Source organism: Silene latifolia, chromosome 6, assembly GCF_048544455.1.
Source record: "Silene latifolia isolate original U9 population chromosome 6, ASM4854445v1, whole genome shotgun sequence".
Classification (NCBI taxonomy): Eukaryota; Viridiplantae; Streptophyta; class Magnoliopsida; order Caryophyllales; family Caryophyllaceae; genus Silene; species Silene latifolia.
The window spans coordinates 79,085,844-79,106,889 of NC_133531.1; the positions used below are offsets into that span (position 1 = coordinate 79,085,844).

General features: G+C 35.6%; 1 protein-coding gene across 2 annotated transcripts; it reads left to right on the forward strand.

Annotated features, from left to right (window-relative positions):
- Nucleotides 1-857: 857 nt before the first annotated feature.
- Nucleotides 858-16,600, forward strand: LOC141586908 (putative aarF domain-containing protein kinase At1g71810, chloroplastic). Of its 2 annotated transcripts, XM_074408308.1 has the most exons (21): nucleotides 858-1,322; nucleotides 2,244-2,288; nucleotides 3,396-3,434; nucleotides 4,303-4,473; nucleotides 6,327-6,479; nucleotides 6,791-6,826; nucleotides 7,512-7,555; nucleotides 8,350-8,440; nucleotides 8,641-8,682; nucleotides 8,777-8,885; nucleotides 9,439-9,553; nucleotides 9,644-9,693; nucleotides 10,136-10,214; nucleotides 12,691-12,741; nucleotides 13,022-13,163; nucleotides 13,276-13,320; nucleotides 13,931-14,029; nucleotides 14,453-14,494; nucleotides 14,627-14,800; nucleotides 15,726-15,845; nucleotides 16,317-16,600. In XM_074408308.1, exons 1-21 carry the CDS (start codon nucleotides 954-956, stop codon nucleotides 16,419-16,421), a joined length of 2,121 nt encoding a protein of 706 aa, XP_074264409.1. In that variant the 5' UTR covers nucleotides 858-953; the 3' UTR covers nucleotides 16,422-16,600. The 2 variants fall into 2 exon arrangements, with proteins under 2 accessions (XP_074264409.1, XP_074264410.1); XM_074408309.1 differs by lacking the exons at nucleotides 10,136-10,214; nucleotides 12,691-12,741 and having other exon boundaries at nucleotides 864-1,322; nucleotides 9,644-9,698; nucleotides 13,071-13,163.
- The last annotated feature ends 4,446 nt before the right edge of the window (nucleotides 16,601-21,046 follow it).

Genomic DNA, 21,046 nt, shown 5'->3' on the forward strand with positions numbered 1-21,046 from the left:
CCGAGAGACACCCTTTATCGACCCAAGAATGGTCCCAAAACAGAGTGCGTCTTCCATTACCAATGGCTATCGAAGTGCCCTTATATATGAATTCGGATTGCTCGGTAATGCCAGCCCATACATTAGACATGTTAGCTCGTGGTCGGAACATGTCAATATCACATCTTCCATTACAGTATTTAGCGCGAAGAACACGAGACCAAAGGCTAGATGGTTCAGACAGGACTCGCCAGCCAAGTTTTGTTAGAAACGCCGCATTGGATTGTCGGGAGGACCGGATACCGAGGCCACCGCAAGCTTTAGGTCTCTGTACCGTTTCCCAATTTAAGACCACAATATTATCAGTAATTTGACGCCCCGGGACAAAACCACTTTGATTCTCAGATATAAGAAAAGGGAGAACTTTTTTGATTCTATTAGCGAGGACCTTACTTACGATTTTGTAAGTAACATTACACAAGCTGATGGGCCAAAATTGGGAAATATGTTCAGGGGCATTGACTTTGGGAATTAAGATGAGGTGCGTGTCATTTAGTCCCGCTCGAAAACCTTTTCCTTCTAAAGCTTTCATAGCCATGTCACATACATCATATTTAACCTCGTCCCAATTTTTCTGGAATAACGCTTGAAAGCCATCGGGACCTAGGAGTTTAATTACCCTCTAAATCTCAACTATAGAAAAGTACCGCGTACGCCATTCCCACCGTTCGTTGCTGAAGTCCTAAAACATATCTTGAGGTATATATACTTCGGCAGCAGAGGGATATGGAGTATCATCAGTATAAAGTTGCTTATAATAATCGACCACAAGGCCCTTGACTTGTGTACAAAATTATGACTACGTGGATAATTATTTTGTTTTCAGCATTATTTTCCTTTTGAAAATCCATATTTGTGACGATAACTAAAAGAATAAAAACACTGGAACCGCAGAAAATCGAAACCCCCTGAAAATGTCCCTCCTTCTCCGGCCACCAGCTCTACCACTCATCCACCCACAGACATCCACTCTCTCTCCTAAACTCGGCCGAGTCAACTCGCCCGTGTTACCCCGTACCTCTCTCCGCAGATTCAAATTAACAGCGTTTTCCTCCTCTAACGACGTGGACACGTTCACTCAGAACTCGGGGTACCTGTTTCAACTCACTGAGTCGGAGGCTGAGTCACTCTCCGAGTACGATATCGCCAAAATCGGGTCAATTTATCGAAAGAAGCCGTTCATATTGGTTCGGCGGTTAATTCAGATTGTCACTACGCTCGGAAAGTGGTTCGGACTTCGTTACGTTGATGGACTCATGGATAGAGCTGATTCTATGTTCGAGGTGAACTTAAGTTTTACCAATTTTCTGCATTTCTACGGTTTCAAAGTTACTGCTATATACTCCCTCGGTCTCATTTATTTGTTTACATTTTTTTATTCTTTGTGAGCGGTATTTTAATTAAAGGTAAACAAGTGATTGAGACGGATAATTTATTTAGATTGGGAGTACAACAAATATTCATATGTTTTTCAAAGTTGATTTTACGGCGACTGTTGCGAATTGCGGTTAGCGATGGATAGAAAGTATAGTACTTGCAAAGTGAATGTGGAGAGTAGAGAGCATTTGTTGTTCATAATTTGTGCAAATATACTTGGGAGTTCCGGTTTAAAATCGGCCAAAGTTGACTTGATTTGACCATTACGTCAAATTAGGACGATAAAAGTGCGTTGAATGGATGATGAATCTAAATAAGTGTGGTCGTCGTTTGTAATAGAGTAGTAACGTACATGATGTTTGATCATTGGTATGTGTTGTTAGGGTATTCATACATATAATTAGATTCAATAGGAATCGAAAATAGAAGATTGTAAAACGTAATGGGAGATGTCATTGCAAATTTGCAATCCAGGGATTGTTGGTTAAGTTAATGATATGTTTGACAATTTAAGATCATAAGAGTAAAGAGCCAAAAGTTGAGCGAGCTGATAACAAATCCATTCATGAATAGCTGGGAACATTGCTGCATTAGTTTTGTTTAATAATTTAAAAAACTTGTTAGTTGACTAATTCGTGATGTTTTGTAAACTTGTAAGCTGATAATATTACAATATTCTAAATGCCTGCATTGGTTAAGTTGATGATATGTTGGCAATATGCTTGTTGCCATTATCCTTGATATATTGCGCTGTCTAATGAGAGTTGACATTGTGACTGCTGGATTCATTTGACTAGTTTAAAACACGCTCTGAATGTTGTTCGCAGATTCGAGCTGCTGAGCTTCGAAAAATACTGGTCGAACTTGGTCCAGTAAGTATTAGGCTCTCTTTTCTTAGGACTTTTTGAGTACCTGTTCTGAGCCTGCTGGAATATTTGTGTTTTTCGACTTTAGTTAGCATGTCAGTTATGCATAATGTTGTTCTTTGGCTACTTCTACGTTTGCTACTTGGTCGAGAAATTTGCAAGTTTGTACGATGTATAGTTAGGAGGCGTAAGATTGTTTATTGAGTTACAAACATCTTACTTTTTTGCCGGCTCATAACGTACACTATATCAGCTCACACATTGACTTCCAATCTTTCAAACTTTTAAAGACATCGGAGGCATGAAAGATCTTTCATTATGTCATCAACAACAAGAAATGAATAAGGTCTTTCAGTTATGTGTGAATCTCTATTTGTCTTTTTATTTTCTCCATGGTACGAAAGCAATACTTTACTGTTTAAATTTCCCTGTTTTACTTTTACCCAACTTGTAGTTGGTATACAGTGTCCAGTGTATGCGTGCTATCTACATGAATGATACTCCTTCCGCTCAAAAATACTTTTGAAGATACGAAAACTGTACAATGTAAGACATAACTAGTCATCCAAAATAAAAATACTTGTTTCGTGGTATTAATGATATAGTTAGACAAGGGAGGATATTACGTACTATTAGCATAAAGAAATTAAGACAATAATGAAACAGTAATTTTGAAATTGCGAAAAATAAAGAAAAATGGAATGTATTTTTGAAATGGAGAGAGTATATTCCATGTTTGGACTAACAATGTGCTCTTATAGTGAAATGAACTACAGCTAAAACGCCGTTGATCTGATTATGTCAATAAACTTATTAGGTACTTTTATACATGTGGGCTGGGCAAGTTCCTCTGTTACATTTCTCATAAAATGACTTTTTATATAAACAGTTGCTAATTGGATGCATAAACATCACTAATGGAAGTGATTTTGTTATATGGAAATTTAAATTTGCCTTCATGTGCCTAAGCGTAAGCAGGAAAGACCGTTGTGTTATTGATATGATAACAAAAATGAGAATTTTCTATGTGATATTATTTCTGATATTGCTGCTGTTTCTTTACTCGTTTGTTTGGATAATTCATGTTAGCTAAATGTTCTTGTTTACCTGCAGGCCTATGTGAAAATTGCTCAGGCGATTTCGTCTAGATCTGTAAGTTATCTTGTAGAGAATATTTTCCTTTTGAACCTTTGTTGATGGAGACTTAGAATTTTGAGGCTGAAGACATTTAGTTTCAGAGATTCCATCTACATGTACATTTCGACTTGTTATTTTGCTTCAATCTCTCCAATTCTTTCCCTTTCTTATGGGCCGCTGCAGTCATTGTATCAATTTTCGGCCGCGGCATTGCATCGTAACCCCATTTATCACAGATTTTAAGGCTTGCACCTATATTTTTGAGGTGGCGCCCTATTGCCCATATATGTGGTGCTATGACTTAAATCAGACCATCAAAAGTTCAAGACCGATTCCAGATAAGGTCTCAACTCTCAAGCTGAGATTCAATACCATGGCTCCAGCTGCTGTCAGCATTTTAGATGTAATTGTGTCTCAGCTTATGTAAATGTAGGTATACATGAAAATCTAGGTTTCCTTAGACATTCATTCTGCATTCTTCACCTAAATAAAACTCTAAATGACAAGCATTGTTGCGTAGTGCAAAATGGTGAGTAAAATCAAGAGTATCAATGCAAAAATTATGTGTGCTTAGTTTCACAGAGTAGCTATGGAGAAATTGTGAGATTAAGCTAACTGAATGCTCACAAGATGAGATCACCAGTTAAAATAAGTTACCTAATGCTGCAATCCTCTCTGAGAGCCAACTGGCTCGTTTTACTACTGGCCTATTTTCCTGTTTTCTAGCTATATACAACTATATAGCGGTCGTTCTTGTCCATTGCTTGAAACCTTGAATAGCTTGATGTTTAGAATCTAGATTCCTGCCTCTAGATATACCGAGTTGTTACTGTGAGTCTGTGAGCATGTATCAAACTATTCTGTGAATCAATTTTTCTTGTAGGATTTAATTCCACCATCTTATCTGGAGCAACTGTCCGTGCTGCAAGACCGAATTACACCATTCTCAAGTGACGTGGCTTTCAGTACCATTGAACAAGAACTTGGAATGACTTTAGATAAAATGTTTTCGGAAATATCTCCAGAGCCAGTTGCTGCAGCATCCCTCGGGCAGGTACCTTATATCCTGAAGTTCTTCCTGACAGTTGATAATGTTGTCGTGTTGTTGATAACTAGATCCTCCTCTTTGCTTAGTCACACCAAGTTTGTTCATTATATGAAAGAATAGAAGTCGGTCTTCTTCTCGCAGGAGGCCCTTGTGTGTAAGCAACCGGGAGTCGAGGGTCCATGACGAAGCACTACTTACACTAGGCGCAAAGTGCAGGTGCACGCCTTATGCGCTCCACCATTTTCGCAAACAAATTACTGTGTCCAACATAATATATTGTGTAATAATACCTTTATGGTATTTTAAAAAGGGCTATCATGTAAGATAGAGCCATAGAGGAATGATGCAAAACGAATGTCAAAAAGAAAAAAAATTTGAGGAAACAATATAGAATTTGCATATTGCTGCGCATTGCTTGCTGGTCTTATGCACAAGGCGAGCGGCTCTTCTGGCGACAAGAGCTATTCGGCTATTGTTTGAGTGAGCCTTGCATGAGTTGCGCACTTCCGCTTATGCGCTCCTCGGGGCTCAGACGTGATTTGAAAATTGAAACTAAGGTAGAGCAAAAAGGTTTCAGATTCACACAAAAGCTATGGAGACAGCAATGATAAACGTCAAATTGCTTTGTTATGCTATGATCAATAAATATGAGACCAATTACGATGTTACCGGGATTTGTAGTGAGTGGTTTGTTTTGAATATGTGCATTAGATGAAGAATATGCCTCGTAACTTCGCGTTTAAAACTGAAAGAAGGGAAGAGGTTGTGGCTAAATTGAATGAGTTCAGGAGGTGAGACTCCTGAGAGTTAGATCCTTATACAGATATATGTCAGGTATCATTTGGCAGTAGGGAATGATTGTTAAGAGGACTGCTTCCTTCTATCATGGACGAGAGGCCTAGAGGTTTCGCTATTGTGCTGACTGCTGAAAGATTTTTGAAATCCCTTTATTACTTTTTCAGCTCCATTTAGCCTTATACCATGGACGAGAGGCCTAGTAGTGTCTTCTAGACGGACAATATTCTCTTCCCCCTGTGGAAATTTAAAAAAAGTTTCGATTTTCCCATGTGTTATACTGTGTTACTTAGACACGCTGACACGTGTCGGTGTCCGACACGTGTCGGCGTGTCGGACACGGCTATTTGGGGTGAATTTTCCTGTTTTGTGGTCTAAATTGAAGTGTCGAAGTGTCGTGTCGTGTCGGACACCGACACGTGTCTGACACGCGACACGGCAGTTAAGTGAAGTGTCGGAGTAACATAGGTGTTATAGCCTTTTTGGCTCATCGTGCATCATACAAATTTTGTGCCTTGGATTTGATCTAGAGTCCTTGGCTTAGACGGTTATCTAGTTTGACCTGTTGGCTTGTCAGGCATTTCGGATTTCCTGTGCGACATTATAGCAGTCTTCATGCTAGAATCTGTTGTTAGTGGGGTGTCTGAAGAGATTAGTTAGTGAAATTATGGAGTAGGTGTGTTTTTCTGTCGGTAGGATTACTCATTCTTAGACTTGCACCCTTCTACACAACCTATTTCTGGAAGAAAAAACACTGTAGTTGCTAGTAGGCTAAGAGCTTCCTGCTAGGACTTGCAATTAGGAGTTCGTTAGAGGATCATTTTGGCCAAGTTGAATTTTGTGGGCTCCACGACGACTAAATATCACTCAACAGTTAAAAAGGCTTCTCTTATTAACCTTGCTGTGAGCTTATGCTTCACAAGTCATCCATATGTTCTGTTCAATTGTATTCAGTAACTGAGAATTAGGTGTTCTCTTTACAAAGCTGTTGATATATTATGTCCTTAATATGCTCCAATGATTTAAGAGTTCTACACCTAACATTCACTAATAAATCTGAATAGGTTTATCAAGCAAGACTACGGACAAATGGACAGGTAGTTGCTGTCAAAGTTCAAAGGCCTGGTGTGAAAGCGGCCATTTCCTTAGATATCTATATCTTGCGCTTCCTTGCTGGTATAATTCGGAGAGCTAGAAAGTTAAATACTGATCTTCAGGTAATTCTTCTGGTTGCTCTTGCAATAAATACGTATGCACATTGAAAAATATGGCAGACTGGAGTAACTGAAGTGTTAAAACCCCATTCCAGTGAAATTACTAAACTGAAAAATAATCACAATGCTTTAAAATTAATCCTTTCAACAAATATTAAATTATCCCTAACTAGCTAAAAGATGAGCTCAAGTGATTTCCCCAATTAGTAAGGAGGTCCATAAATACCATTACCATCTAGGCCATAATGTATTTTATATACCTGCCTGTTACCAATTCATTATGTATACTGAAAAGGTAGAACTTTTATTTGCAGGCTGTTGTTGATGAATGGGCGTCAAGCCTCTTTCGGGTAAAGTATTTTTTTTTTTTTTTTTTTTTTTTTTTCCTGCAGTTTTCTTCTTCTCTGATCAGCTAGAAGTCTAGAACACTTGAGTATGTAGTTCATACATATACTTCTCTTCTTTTCATTTATGGGAACCATTTCCATCAAGTTTTATCTGTCCTGCCTTTCTATTATTCTTTTAAGTACCGCTAGACGTGTATCTCTTGTAACGGAGTAATTTATTTCACCAACAACCACTGTTCCCATATTAAATGAAGTAGGCTGAATAAGCAAAATGGCAGTTTAAACCATATGGTGTTCTTATATTATGAAGTAGGAATTGCTTGATGAAATGCTAGATGCAATTATCATTAGGTAATATAGACAAACTTTTCTGCGTTTTTATTTTTCCGCAAAAGATCGTGGATATCAAACCACAGTATTTAATCAAGGCCAGGACAGAGGAAAGTGACCGTTTCTTGAAGGTTTTTAAGATCACCTTGACCACAATTTAATATATTCGAGGCAATATTGAACGCAGATTACGGGATTAGTCCCGACAGCCATTACCACAATTAAAACCAAGATTTAACACTACGTATCCAACCACCCTTACCTCGCCATTGATGGCCTTTGAGGCAATGGAGTGAATTGGTACTAAAATTATTCTTAGAACTTCATAATGAATACAGGTGAATCAAATTGAATGCAGGAGATGGATTACAGAAAAGAAGCAAAAAATGGATTAAAATTTAGGTGAGCAAGCTACTATTATTGCTTAACTTTTGGTTATCTTCCAGATAATTCAGTCAGTTGAATGATTTGTATGATCTTGACAGGAAACTTTTTTAGCACTTAATTTGTCATTATTTTGGTACCTTCGAAAATATTGGCTTTTAAGGGTGTGTTTGAATATCATTTGGAGAGGGAAGGGCTAGGGGACAGAGGTGGAAGGAAACGGAAAGGGGGGGAGAGAGGCAGGGAATGGAGTAAGAGAATTTTCCCTCCAACTCTCCTATGTTGGATTGATTTTGAGCTGTCTTGAAGGAGGTAAAGCCGATCCCTCCATTTCTCTCCCACCCTATTTTCTAACCAAACAAGTGAATTTGTAACCCTCCATCTCTCCGATTTCCTCCATCCAAAGAAGCCCTGAATTATTCATCTAAGCATTGATCATTTGGGAAGATGAATTGGAAGTTCAATTACATTTTGACCTTGTCAAGTTGTCGGTCTGTAGTAGTTTTATGGGGAAGAATGAATGCAATAATATCCATACATGTAAACCTTTTTCTGTTCTTTTGGGTTGTTATTTGCACAAGGTTGTTGTTATGACTTGTGGTCATTCAAATGACTATCGTTTCATTGCATAAGAATCTTGTTTCTTACTTTGCTATGTAGGGTTTGTATTCCCTTGAAATTTTTCTGTATTTGAAGGCACCCACTTTTATCTCTCTTTATGATACTTCCTCTTCTGTTCCATTTCTTCTCTGCTTGCTCGTGCCGTACAATAATTGTTGATCTCAGCACGTTATTTCTTCCAAGAGTTGCAGAGAGTTGTATGGCGGTCTTCCAGATGTCGTGGTTCCCCATATGTATATTGAGAAAACAACTCCTAGAGTTCTGATTATGGAATGGATTGAGGTACATAAGATTCTTTTGCCTCACATTGATTTGAATCTTGATTACTCTGCATATGTGCGATATATATCCAACCTCTTCTACTGATTACTATAGATCTGATTTATCGTATTTAATAAGGATGTCAAGGAGTGGCTAGGAACATCCGTTCGTTTACATATAAAGATTGTCTCATTTATTTTACGCCTTGTATGTTAATTTAGGGGCAAAAGCTGGCTGAAGTGAAGGATCTCTACCTGGTTGAGGTAGAGTTAAAATCCTAGATGCTCTTATCAACAACAATTTTCCTGCATCTAGTTTCTGTATCTCGGGAGCCTTAAAAAATGTTTTTCTGAGCAGGTAGGAGTGTATTGCTCATTTAATCAGCTGCTGGAGTATGGATTTTATCATGCGGACCCACATCCGGGCAACCTTCTTCGTACATATGATGGGAAGTTAGCTTATTTAGGTATTTCATCTTTCTAAGTATAACTGTATAGTCAGTAACTCAGTGTAGAGTTATAGACTGGTTTTGATTTTTATCACTTTATTTCATTTTTCCTTTTCAGACATTCAAATTTCTCATAATTGCCATTTTCTTGTTCTTTATTTATTTTGCATTCCTTTGCTTCATAATAATGAGTTCATTTCTAATTGAGCCAATGACTCATTCTTCGTTGGTTTGGGATTCTGGTGGAATAAAGCAAATGACTTACCAAAGTGGACGTGTTTTTTTTTTTTTTTTTTTTTTTTGAATTACTAGTTATTTAATGTAATTCCTTTTGTCCTTTTTGGTCAATGTGAAAACAGCCTCTTTGTGTTGCTAACTCACGAGTACGGATGTGTTATGTGTACATACGAACCCCCACCCCCAATCCCGCAATTTGCGGGTCATAATCCCCCATGTTTTATCATGTGGTAAGTAGGTACATTTCAGATTATTGGATGATATGTTTTCTGAAATCCCGTTGTAAGAATTGCACTGCAACTTTTATTATAGTTGTGTCTCCTTGTACTTCCAGACTTTGGCATGATGGGTGAATTTAAGGAAGAGCTACGTGATGGATTTATTGAAGCCTGCCTTCATCTTGTCAATCGGGATTTCAAAGCATTGGCAACAGATTTTGTTACTCTAGGGTCTGATCAATTGTCTCTTTATTTAATCATATGTAGAGTAATTATTCTTTATAAGATTAATGTACTTATATTATGACTATGAAATGGCAGGCTTCTTCCTCCTACTGCAGAGAAAGAGGCTGTCACAAATGCATTAACAGGTAAGGTGAGTTAAATATTCTGTACACCTTGGGAGTTTACAACTCCATAGTCTCACGACCGTGTGTTCATTAAAGTGAGTTACATATTCATTGATGAATACTCATCACAATGGGTTACCATATTAAATAAGCAAATTGGAAAAAAAAAATATGTTATTTCACTTTGGTCAGTATACCGAGGCATTTCGTTTGATGGATAAGGTAACCCATTTTGATGATTGGAAACTCATTCTGATGAATAATTATGTACTTATATTGGTGCAGGGAGTATTGTACTAATGTACTCCCATGTGTATGTTACTATGATATGAAAATTGGGTATAGTGTTCCTGTGTCTAGTGTCACTAATTTAAAATTAGGAAGCTCTCATCCCTTGTATGCACAAGCATTCCATAGTTTTGCCAAATTATGAGGTTGCTGTTCCTGGAAATTTTCCTCTTAGGTGTCTTCAAAAATGCCGTTTCTAAAGGAGTTCGCAATATAAGTTTTGGGGATCTCTCAGGTGAATTGGGAATAACCATGTAATGTTCTTTCCTACCTTCTATCTGTTCTCTCCATTAGTAGCGTATATACGAATGCTAAACTTTTGGGGCTTACCTAAATATAACAGTATGATAACAGTGACAATATTAACTTTATTATTATTTTAAACTGCTAACTATTACTCGTATAACATATTTTACTAGTATGATCTTTTGGCCACATCAAATACAAATTACAGTTGTATACCCAAAAAAAAAAAAAAAAAAAAAAAAAAAAAAAAAAAATTGCTCACATTTTTACCTTAATCAAAAGCTCTCTATTTGTTTATATGGAGGGTTAGAAACTTAGAACGCATGTAATATAGTAATATACTAAAGTTATATCTCTGTCAAGCTCAGTTATTTTGAAACTTCATATATAAGCATAATCCTCCACTCTGGTATATTAGATATCAAGTAGTCTTTACCACTTCTCTAGATCTAGTCTTATAAGAAATGCATGTAGGAGACACCGAGACGGAGATCAAAGTAGTGAAACCTACAATGACTTAGTCATAAAGACTCATAAGTCATAACCAACTATCTAGTATACTTGAACATAAAAATAGGCAACACTAGTTTCTACCCAATGTCCATTATACAATCTTTTTTCTGTGTGAGTTTTTGCATGGAGATGTCTATGAGATCGTGTTTGGTGGTGAGGAATTGTTACCTTTGCACCATCGCCTTTGGTTACTGATAGCAGAGGGGAGGAGGGGATGAATGGGCTACTTGAATGGAAACTGTTTATGCATGTTCTTGTTCCAGTGGCGGATCTTGAGAGATTTTACGAGGGGGGCCCAGAGTTCATAATTGCAATAATCTTTTAACTCTTTTAAACTACACTTTCACGCACGATTATTATTAATTCTCTCGAGATATTTTACTTAGCAACTAAATTAATTGCAAAAAAGATTGCATGTAATATACTCCCACACAATCATTTTTACGGAGTATTTACCTTTTATAGTCTTTGTCAAATATATTTTAATCAAAGGTAAACAAATGATTGAGATGTCTTAGTCTAGTGGTTAAGACGGAGGTATTGTGGACAATAGGTCCCAGGTTCGAATCTCCCTCCCCCTCTATTGTAATGCGACTAAGTGCGCGCTTCGATTAAAACAACAACAACATCAGAGCCTTAATCCCAAAATGATTTGGGGTCGGCTGACATGAATCATCCTTTCGAACCGTCCATGGGTGAACGCACACCTCAAAATGCGAATAAAAAAAGGGAAGATGAGAAACAAAAAGGAAGAACGAAAATGTAATGAAAAGTCAAGGTAAACTTAGGGGTTTTAAAATCGAATTCCGTCTTTCTTTTATAAAAACTTAAAATTTAAATCGAGAGAAAAGATTAAAACGATTTTAAAAAACCGAAATAGAGTTAAGGCTCCGGAATGAACCATGTAAAATCTATAAGAAAGTGGTTGGTGAAAAAGTGCGCGCTTCGATTGATCAAAAAAAAAAATTTGTTAATAAACGCATATTACAAAATATTAATATTAGATACTTTAGTACTATCTACTCCATAAGATATACGAAGTACAATAGTTATTAAAGCAAGTAAATTGCATAATCAAATTCTTTATTCCACAAAAATATACTCCTTTCGTCCCGATCATTTGTTGTCCTTTGGTTTTGGCACAAAGACCAAGGAAAGGGGAGGGAGCCCATTGCTAAATGACAAGTGGAATAAATTGAGTGCAAATGATCAAATTACTCATCAAATGACTGAGACACTCCAAAATGGAAAAAGACAACAAATGACCGGGACCGAGAGAGTATAAGTAAAACTCACCGTAACAAGAAGTATTTTATTGTTGAGATGATTTCATAGTTACTCGATTGAGATTACCGCTCCAAATGTTTATTTTTATATATAGGGATTAGATGTGTAGAAAGGTTTTATTATTTTGAAAATTAGCGTTTTTGGAATATTTTCCCTAACGTGACAACAAATAATCATAGCTAGCACAATCTAGGAACACAAATTAGAGTATAAAATAAGTCGGGTCTTATATTATGAAACAGTCTTGTAGTATAAAAACCTTCATTTCTTGTTATTAATAAATGAATGTTGCTTATATAAATGGACCGTGTCATAGAATAAGACTGTCTCACACAATAATAAGTGATTTAAGAAATATGAAGTATAAATTACGAGTACTATAGTATTTACCACGAATACTTGTAGTATTTAATTTTATAAAAAGGATTTCTGTAAACTAATGAATTATTTACCACGAATGCTTTAAACAGCATTGGAAAACACGATTCTTTAGTTTTTTTTTTTCTATCTCTTGTATAGGGGGGGGGCAAGTGGTGTGTGCACACTCTGCAGTACATCCGGCCAAAACTCCGGGGGGGGGGAGGGCTGGCCCGGCGCTGGAGTACTGAAATCCGCCACTGCGAGTATATACATGTAATCGTTTCATACTGGCAAGGTTTTGACAAAGCTTATGGATTGTCGCAGGTATAAATTCAAATTTCGTATACCTTCATATTTTTCACTTGTCATCCGCAGGTAAATTGTTTCTCGGAAAAATACTGGTATTTTGCCAGCATTGTGCTTATTTACACTATCTGTTGATTGAATTGTCACAAGATCACTATAGTCTTATAACTTATTGGCTCCGCAGAAGTAAAACTTTTTACATTGGAACATTGTCATTTTGTTGTCGGGAATTATTTTTATATATCTTTTAATAGAAAGATTAGCACTTTCAAAGGTAGAGTACCCCCCACCCCGTTCTCCTTTTGTAGTTAAACTAACTAAAGCTTAACTTACATTTCTGGTTATTCAGTCTGGCTGTATTGGAGGGCATTGCAATTAACTTTGATCCCAATTACAAGGTTTTGGGTAGTACATACCCTTACATTGCCAAAAAAGTCCTAACAGGCAACTCGCCTAAGTTAGTGTCTTCTTTGCAATCCCTTCTTTATGAGGTAAATTCCTTTGTCCCCTGTGGCATTAGTTGCTTATTCCTGATTGTCATTGATTTGCATGGAGTCCATCATATTACATAATTCTAAATTCTTATTCTCTCTGTTTTCTTAGGATGGTGTTTTCAGAATTGACCGTTTAGAGTCATTGCTTACTGAGGTGAGACATCTCACCCACTCTTCTCTTCCAAGCGTCTGCTTTTTCTTGGGTTATGTTTCTTCATCATTTCATGTATTGCATATTGCTAATCAGGCGAATTGTGTTTGATGATATTTGCCCTTTTATAGACTGCTATTTAAATGCATGTGATGGTTAGGCATCTTTTTATCATGTACGATTGACTGTTTTGAAAACAAGAAGGGGAGAAGGAGTTTATTGTGCTACCCTTCCGTGACCAGTGAAGGATTGGGTCACCCAACCACCTAGTGAGTTGATATAGCCATATAGGTCTGTAGACTTGAAGGCAGGGATTCAAATCTAGTTTTACAGTTTCTAATAAGATGTATCTAGTCATCCAATTATTTAAGGGACTTTACCCTTCAAAGATTCACAACTCAGGATTATTGTAGTTGGTAGGTCACTTTTGCTCACAGTTTTTTTCCTCATAGATGAATTATTTTTAAGATCAGCTTCAAGTGTTATTTAAGCTTGTTTATTCCAACATATTCCATGATGTTAACTTGAAAAGCTAGTAAACAACCACTTAAAAGCTAAATTAAATCATCTTGTGTCACACTCTTCCATATTAACATCTTCTTTGTCATGACAGATGCAACGTGCTAAAATAGGCAATGCTCTGGTGAAGAAAGACGAACTTGACACCAGGCTTGATGCCAAGGATATCTTGTCTTTCACGTTAGCAAAGCAGGTGGAGTGAAGTATCGAACTTACAGGGTTCACTATGTTATCTGCGGTCTTTCATTGAGCTTGATAGTATGTGGTGTGTTAGTTATATCCAATGTCAACAAAGATCCATCTGTTGGCTATATGGCACACGTTTGCGTATATAATGGGTGTTTAGGGGTTATACTTCATAAAGGGTGAATATCTCAAACATGCAAAAGTGTACCAGAAAATGACACAGGCTTATGATTATTGGAAAGATAGACTTAATTGTTTGTTTTTGTGGTATTGAACTCATTCGGCGTTTGAAGAATCATCTTGCATTGCTGAATGTCGTGTTCAAGTACCTTCAAGACACACAGAATGATAGCTTTTCTGTTGCCTTTTCTATTCATTGCCTGACCTTGGACAAAGTAATAACATTCCCTCTACATTTGGCATCTTGTAGGGTTCTTTTGTGCGGGAAATTTTCCTCGAAGAAACTGCTAAGGTAAGACATCCACAGAAGTATATAAAACACTTAGAAATGCTTGGTCTTTGCTAGCCCGTTGAAAAATAATTGGAAACGAAGGTTAGGAGGTGAAACCAGTTTGTATCTGATTGCTTTTATTGAAAAATGCAGGGTTTAGATGCTCTCGGGCTAGCAACTCTCAACTCTATAACTTCCGCATCTATCGCTTCTATACCATTTACTGTACCATTTCTAGCATATCAAATGACTGAGGAAGACATTATCAACTTGAGGAACTTCCAACGCCTTGTGCAGTTAGTATCAGGTTCTGAAGGTCCTAGAATAGTAAGTACTTTTGCTTTTAATTGTTCATCATCTCACTTGAGACAACGAAAATGCATTTGATATTTTGAGTGACGAATCTATGATTTTTATTCAGACCGCATTTTATTCCATTTTATCAACTTGTACGTGCCTTTGTTTTTTACTCTCTCCATCCAAAGCATTTGTTAACCTTTGATTAAAATATCCCTTAAAAAGAAGAGAAAAAAAGTAAACAAATGATATGGATAGAGGGAGCCGGTCCATTATCTCTTTAAGGTGAGCAATGTCTTTTTTTTTTTTGGTTACCTCAATCTTTGTTTAATATACTAGTCTTAGATTCTTTACCATATGCATTTTTTGACTCTTCACTATAATATACGAAGTACTAGTTTGTGGTAGTTTTGGAGGGTGTAGCAAACAGCTGTGTTTAAGGTGTGCACTATAATGAGAAATGCCATAACAGAACTTTCAATACTGGTGCCTGGCTAAATTAATAAAATTTCTCTCCAGATTATGAAATTATGAGATTGAACTGTTTTATATGTGTAATATGACCTGAGTTAATGACCTTTAGTTAAAAGAGGTCTTGAACTAAAATTATTTGACTTTTCACTTTGGCAGCATTTCGTTGTTGTTGGTCTGCATCCCGTTTCTGACAAACACGGTGCTCCAATACTTCAATTTAGTCCAAAAACATGAAATATTTTCACAAATTAGAAAGCGCCCGACTTTTGTTACTGTGTCACGTGTGACTCTTGCAGCCAAGTCGTAGTAACATTATCATAGAATAAAACATCACTAAACATTATCATGACCGTGTTTGTGTCACTCTCATCGTTTCTTTTTGTAGAGAGGCGCGGCATTAAATTTAGCTCTGCCACTTTGAATAGCATATAGGTGTGGTGACATACACAGTATAAACCTTATGCTAATTTTTTTTTTGCAGGAAACTGAAAAAATTAATGATCATCAGAGCCAGAGATCAGCTTTGCAAGAGATACCTCAGCTTCTTAATCAGCTTCCAACTACCTGGGAACTTCAGCCGATCCTTGCTTCAGTAAATGAGGTAAAGAATCTTGACTGTGTTGGCCTTTTAAGGATAATAAAAATCTGCAAAAATTTTCTCCAGATCATAATTCTCATGTTCCGGTATAATACCTCAGTGGACCAAGAAATTGGCAAGCGTTTTTGTAATAATGACGTGGAGTAGATATTTAAAATGCAAAATATTTGCATTAAAAAGAGAGCTAAATACCGGGGAATGCAGAGATTGCAGCCCCTCTCAGTCTTCAAGATCGCCTTGCCTTCAAACCCTGCTTTCTCGTTTTGGGCTGTACATGTGTCTATCAAAGATAAAAGAGTAGTAAGAAGAAAGTTGTTCTAACTTCTAACCACTTCTTCCCCGACCGGAGTGTTGATTGATCTAATTGGTCTCACATATGGAATGATCATATATATGTAGAGAATATGTAACAAAGTCTCACTATTTGTACTCGAAATTTTTGCTAACGTGGATTGGTTGGGATTCGCTTCTCAGCTTCCGCTCGAAGAACAACAAAGGCTCTATAGTTTGCCAACTGAAGTGCTTGCAAGATTGTTTTCGCGAATGGTTGCAAGAACGATACGCAGATATTTCCTTTGAATTTTGTGGGAGGTCCATTTACTATTGCAACTCTTGTAAAAGGACACTGATTATTACAAATTCAACCTCCACACTCGGACGAGTGTCTGTGGAGCAGTATCTAAATTACCCATTTAGATGAAAGATATTTTCAACGTGGAACCATTATTGTTAATAAGGCCTTCAAGTTCATCGCAAAAGTGCCTAATTCTGCCTAAAAGGCCGCATTTGAGACGATTCGACTCAAGTACACAAATATGGTCATGTCATTCATTTGGAACCTAAATTAAGTTTAGATGGCACACTTTGCTACCACGTCGATAAGTTTTCAAATTGATAAGCATTACTACTCAAAATGATCGCTGTGTTTTACGTATTATTCGAATTTCTACACAAGCTACTCACGTCGTCAAATTCATCACATTGTAATTAAATTTATCCAAAATTTCGATCATTTTGACAATTTTATTTTGACCCTATTTTTGCCATCAATAATCAATTTTACCCTTCAAGTCTTGCATAAACCGATCAAATTAATGGTCAGCCTACTTAAATCTACTACTCCCTCCTATTCCGAATAACTGTCTCATTTGGACAATGGCACGAAAATTAAGGAATGGAGTTAAAATAATGAAAAGTACTAGTTGGAAAGCCCGTGCGATGCACGGGACTCCTATTAGAATTATCTGTAAAAATATATTCTTAAGCTGATAAAAAAAAGTCCTACTATATTGTCATTGATGGAAACAAAATTCGTGATTGGTATAGATGATAACAGATGAATTATTAGTGATTTTAGCATAAACGTTTTGCCAACGATTAGTATAACATCAAGTGACATAGTTATAGCATGTCGCTAGCTTTTAAATTTTGACAGACACAACCGGTTTTTAATTAAATACAAAACGCTTTCTCTATAAACATGGTGGAACTCATCAATATGAATCCTTAATAACGGAGACATATCTTTATGAGTTTTGCAAATTATTTTACAACTACGTAAAACTGAATGTTGTTACAAAAAACAGCAGGTATCATAATTATATATTTTTAGTGCGTTGAGAGAAAATGGTAGATCTCTTACAACATAATTATACCTTGACTATTTACACTTAAGAGTATTTGCTCCTTATAAACATCACCCAATATCTCTCATTCTATTACATAGAATGCACGGGCACCTAGTAGTATTATCTGTGACAACATCAGTTAGTAGTTTATGTCATTTTTTAAAATAGTTGGGTTACCAAGTTAGTATAATAGTGTCAGTTAGTAGTATATATTTTATGGCACCGCAAAAACGTTATTTTATACATTGCCATGGTCTAGTAATAGAAAACTATTAAATTTAACAAAAAGTCAAACTATGCTAAAAATGGAAGCAATCAACATTTCGGGGGTTGATTTAGATGAAGACAGATTAATCATGAGTTCCTATAACAAAAACGCAACGAAAACGTTGTGGCATTTGCTATTAAACTATGTCAGTTGTATACTAACATTCAGAGATATAGTTGGATTATAGAGTTACCGTTCTTATTGTTTTAGCACCATCTATTTTTTACCGAAATAGTCTTTGACTACTTATCCTTAAAAACTCCATGCAAAATATATAATACGACATCTTAATTTGGTAAATTATGAAAACTTCTTTGTAAACAATGTTCTTCTTGTGGCCTTGATACATTTGGTCTCTATCATCGATGTGACGATGTAGAACGTTAATCTATCGGATGACGTTGTTTTTGAAACTACATAAAGCTTGCCATTAATAAAAATTGGTTTCGGGAGGTAAATTTCAACATGATTTAGTGATTGTCCCTAACTCTTGTTTATTGTTAAGGCGCAGTATTAGAGCCGACAAATAATGACACGACACGAAAACACGACAAGAGTCCGACACTAAATTAACGGGTTTGGGTTGGCATTTAACGACCCATTTATGTAAGTGGGTCGACACAAACACGACACGAGATTTAATTGGGCTAGGTTTGGGTTGAGCACTCTACACACGAACCCGACACGAATAACCTATTTACTAAATTAATCCCAAGTTTTCTTGATCCTCACGTAAATATACTTACACTTTCCAAATATGACATGACACGAAAACACGACACGAAATTAATAAGTTAGGGTTGAGGTTTGATGACCTATTAATGTAATTGGATCGACACGAACATAACACGAGATTTAATTGGGTCGGGTTTGGGTTGGAGAGTTCGTGGCCCGTTTAAATGTGACACCTGAACCCGACACGACCTGATTTGTTTGTCACGTCTACATAGCATGGCCTCAACGTATATTGTCTCTTTTTAAGAGCGAAAAGAATATTTGTATATGAGAAAGTCATTGCTATCCTCGGGTTCAGTACCTTTTGCCGACTTTGGAACCCGTAAGTATCTTCCCTTCTACTATGAATTTTTCAGGGCGATTGATAATAAGATAGATCCCGTTAGATAATCCTCTTACGGAGTTAATGTTCCTTTACAATGTAAACGGCATACCACGCTTGGTAGAGCATACTATTATTAGTTATATTAAAAAAAATCATCATGTATACTCTCTCCCTTTCTTAAACTCTCCCACCTTGCTTCTTAGAGGTCAAACTTTTATAACTTTGACCATTAATATGTCGGAAATCCTGATCAAACTTCCGCATTAACAATTGTGTAGAAGCAATACGGAAGATCATTGCGAAGAGGAAGAAATTCATTTAGTGTGAAATTCCTAAAAGATAATGAATCTTACTCCCAAAGTCTACACCAACTAAAATACCCGACCAAATCTCGCATAATGAAAACAAAAGCGACGCCTAAAAGTAAGGATACCAAATGGGGAATAAGACATGACGAATGTAGGCTTTCTCATACCCGTATTTAATAGAAAAATTACATGCCCCTACTTGTCGCAACTAAAAAATTTCAAAACCATAATCGCTTCAACTTTGGGAGATCTTAAAATAGTTTCCTTCCATTTAAATGTCATATACTCGTCTATTCTATAACTTTCTCAAATAATTCTGATATTATTTTACCCATATATAACATCCATGGTTGGCACGATTTAAAATTCAGTTTGAGTCTAAAACTTTATTTATATTCGCTATATCCAAGTCAAATGCGATATAGTTGGACACTTGTGATAGATTTTCCTTTTTTGATCAAATTAATTTGCTTTTTTCTTATTGTAAAGCTAACAATAATTTTTATTCTTATGTAGAAAGCTAACTTTTATTTTGAACCAATTACTTATTTATTCTGTTCCTCATGATTTTGTAGTATATATGTACCTTGTGTTACAATGCCTAATTGCTAATATTTATTCTGAATAAATAGCTATAATGAAGATTATAAAATTAAAAATGGAACTTGAGATCAACTACTAACAATAGGGTCAAAAATAAGTAAACATTGGCAAAAAAACATCAAGAAGTAATTTAGACATGAGGAAGGTCGGGAGATCATGAAAAATCTCATATTTAGGCTTTATTTCAAAGAAATTGAAATTAGCTTTTGAACAAAATTTCATTTATCTTAATTTTTTTTGGTAAATAATTGATAGATAAATTATTTACCAAAATAAGAGTAGCATGTGAGAAATAAGTTACCTGTTTTTTTTATTCATTCAATTTATAATATTAAATATAGAGAACTTATTATGTCCTTTTATATCATTTTACCAAAAAAAGAGCCAGTAAGAGGATTATACATATGATGTACTACCTCCAATTCTATAGTTTCTGAGTATTATAATAAAGTTTTTGAGTTTTGTTTTAAAGTTTCTGAGTTTCAATATGGAGTTTCTGAGTTTATTCAACATTAAGCTCTAAAAAATTATAATAAAACTCAAAAACATTACATATAAGTTTAGTTAAATTTGAGTTTTGACAAAAAAAATATTAAAATCTAACTTTTAAACTTTATTATGCTCAAAAAAATACACATATGCTCAAAAACAAATAAAGTTTGAGGTAATAAGCTCAAAAAAATACATATATGCTCAAAAAAAAAAAAAAAAATTGGAGGTAGTACATCCGATGTATGTTCCTTTTTCTAAAAAAAGAGCTACCTTTTAGTTAGTTTGCCAAACATTTTTAGCTTAATCAATTAAATTATCATCTCTTAATTTTAGTTACCTTTTAAGCTACAATTTTAGGTTTCAGTTAGTATGACAAAGTAAATTTAAGATATAGTATAGTTATATTTTACCCTTTTGAAATCCACATTTTAAAAATTACTCCCTTTTGAATTTTTTTTGCTAAAATTACTCCCTTAAGTTGCATTTTTTCCTAAAATTGCTTCAATACTTTAATTTAAGTGACTTATTTTCTCTGTTTTTGAACTCTCCCTCCATTTGTCTACATATTTATACCTTTCAAAGTATAAATTGGCTAAGGCACAAACGGAATAAGTTCAAAAATTGGAGTTTTGAAGTAATTTTAGAAAAAACATGCAACTTGGGAGTAATTTTAGCAAAAATTTCAAAAGGGAGTAATTTTAAAAATGTGAATTTCAAAAGGGAGTAAAATCTAATTAACTCGATATAGTATATGAATAATGTTTATATTATATTTAATATGCCATATAATTAGTTACATTGTGTATTTTGAGTACCACCTACTTATATTAGAATAATCTTATTAA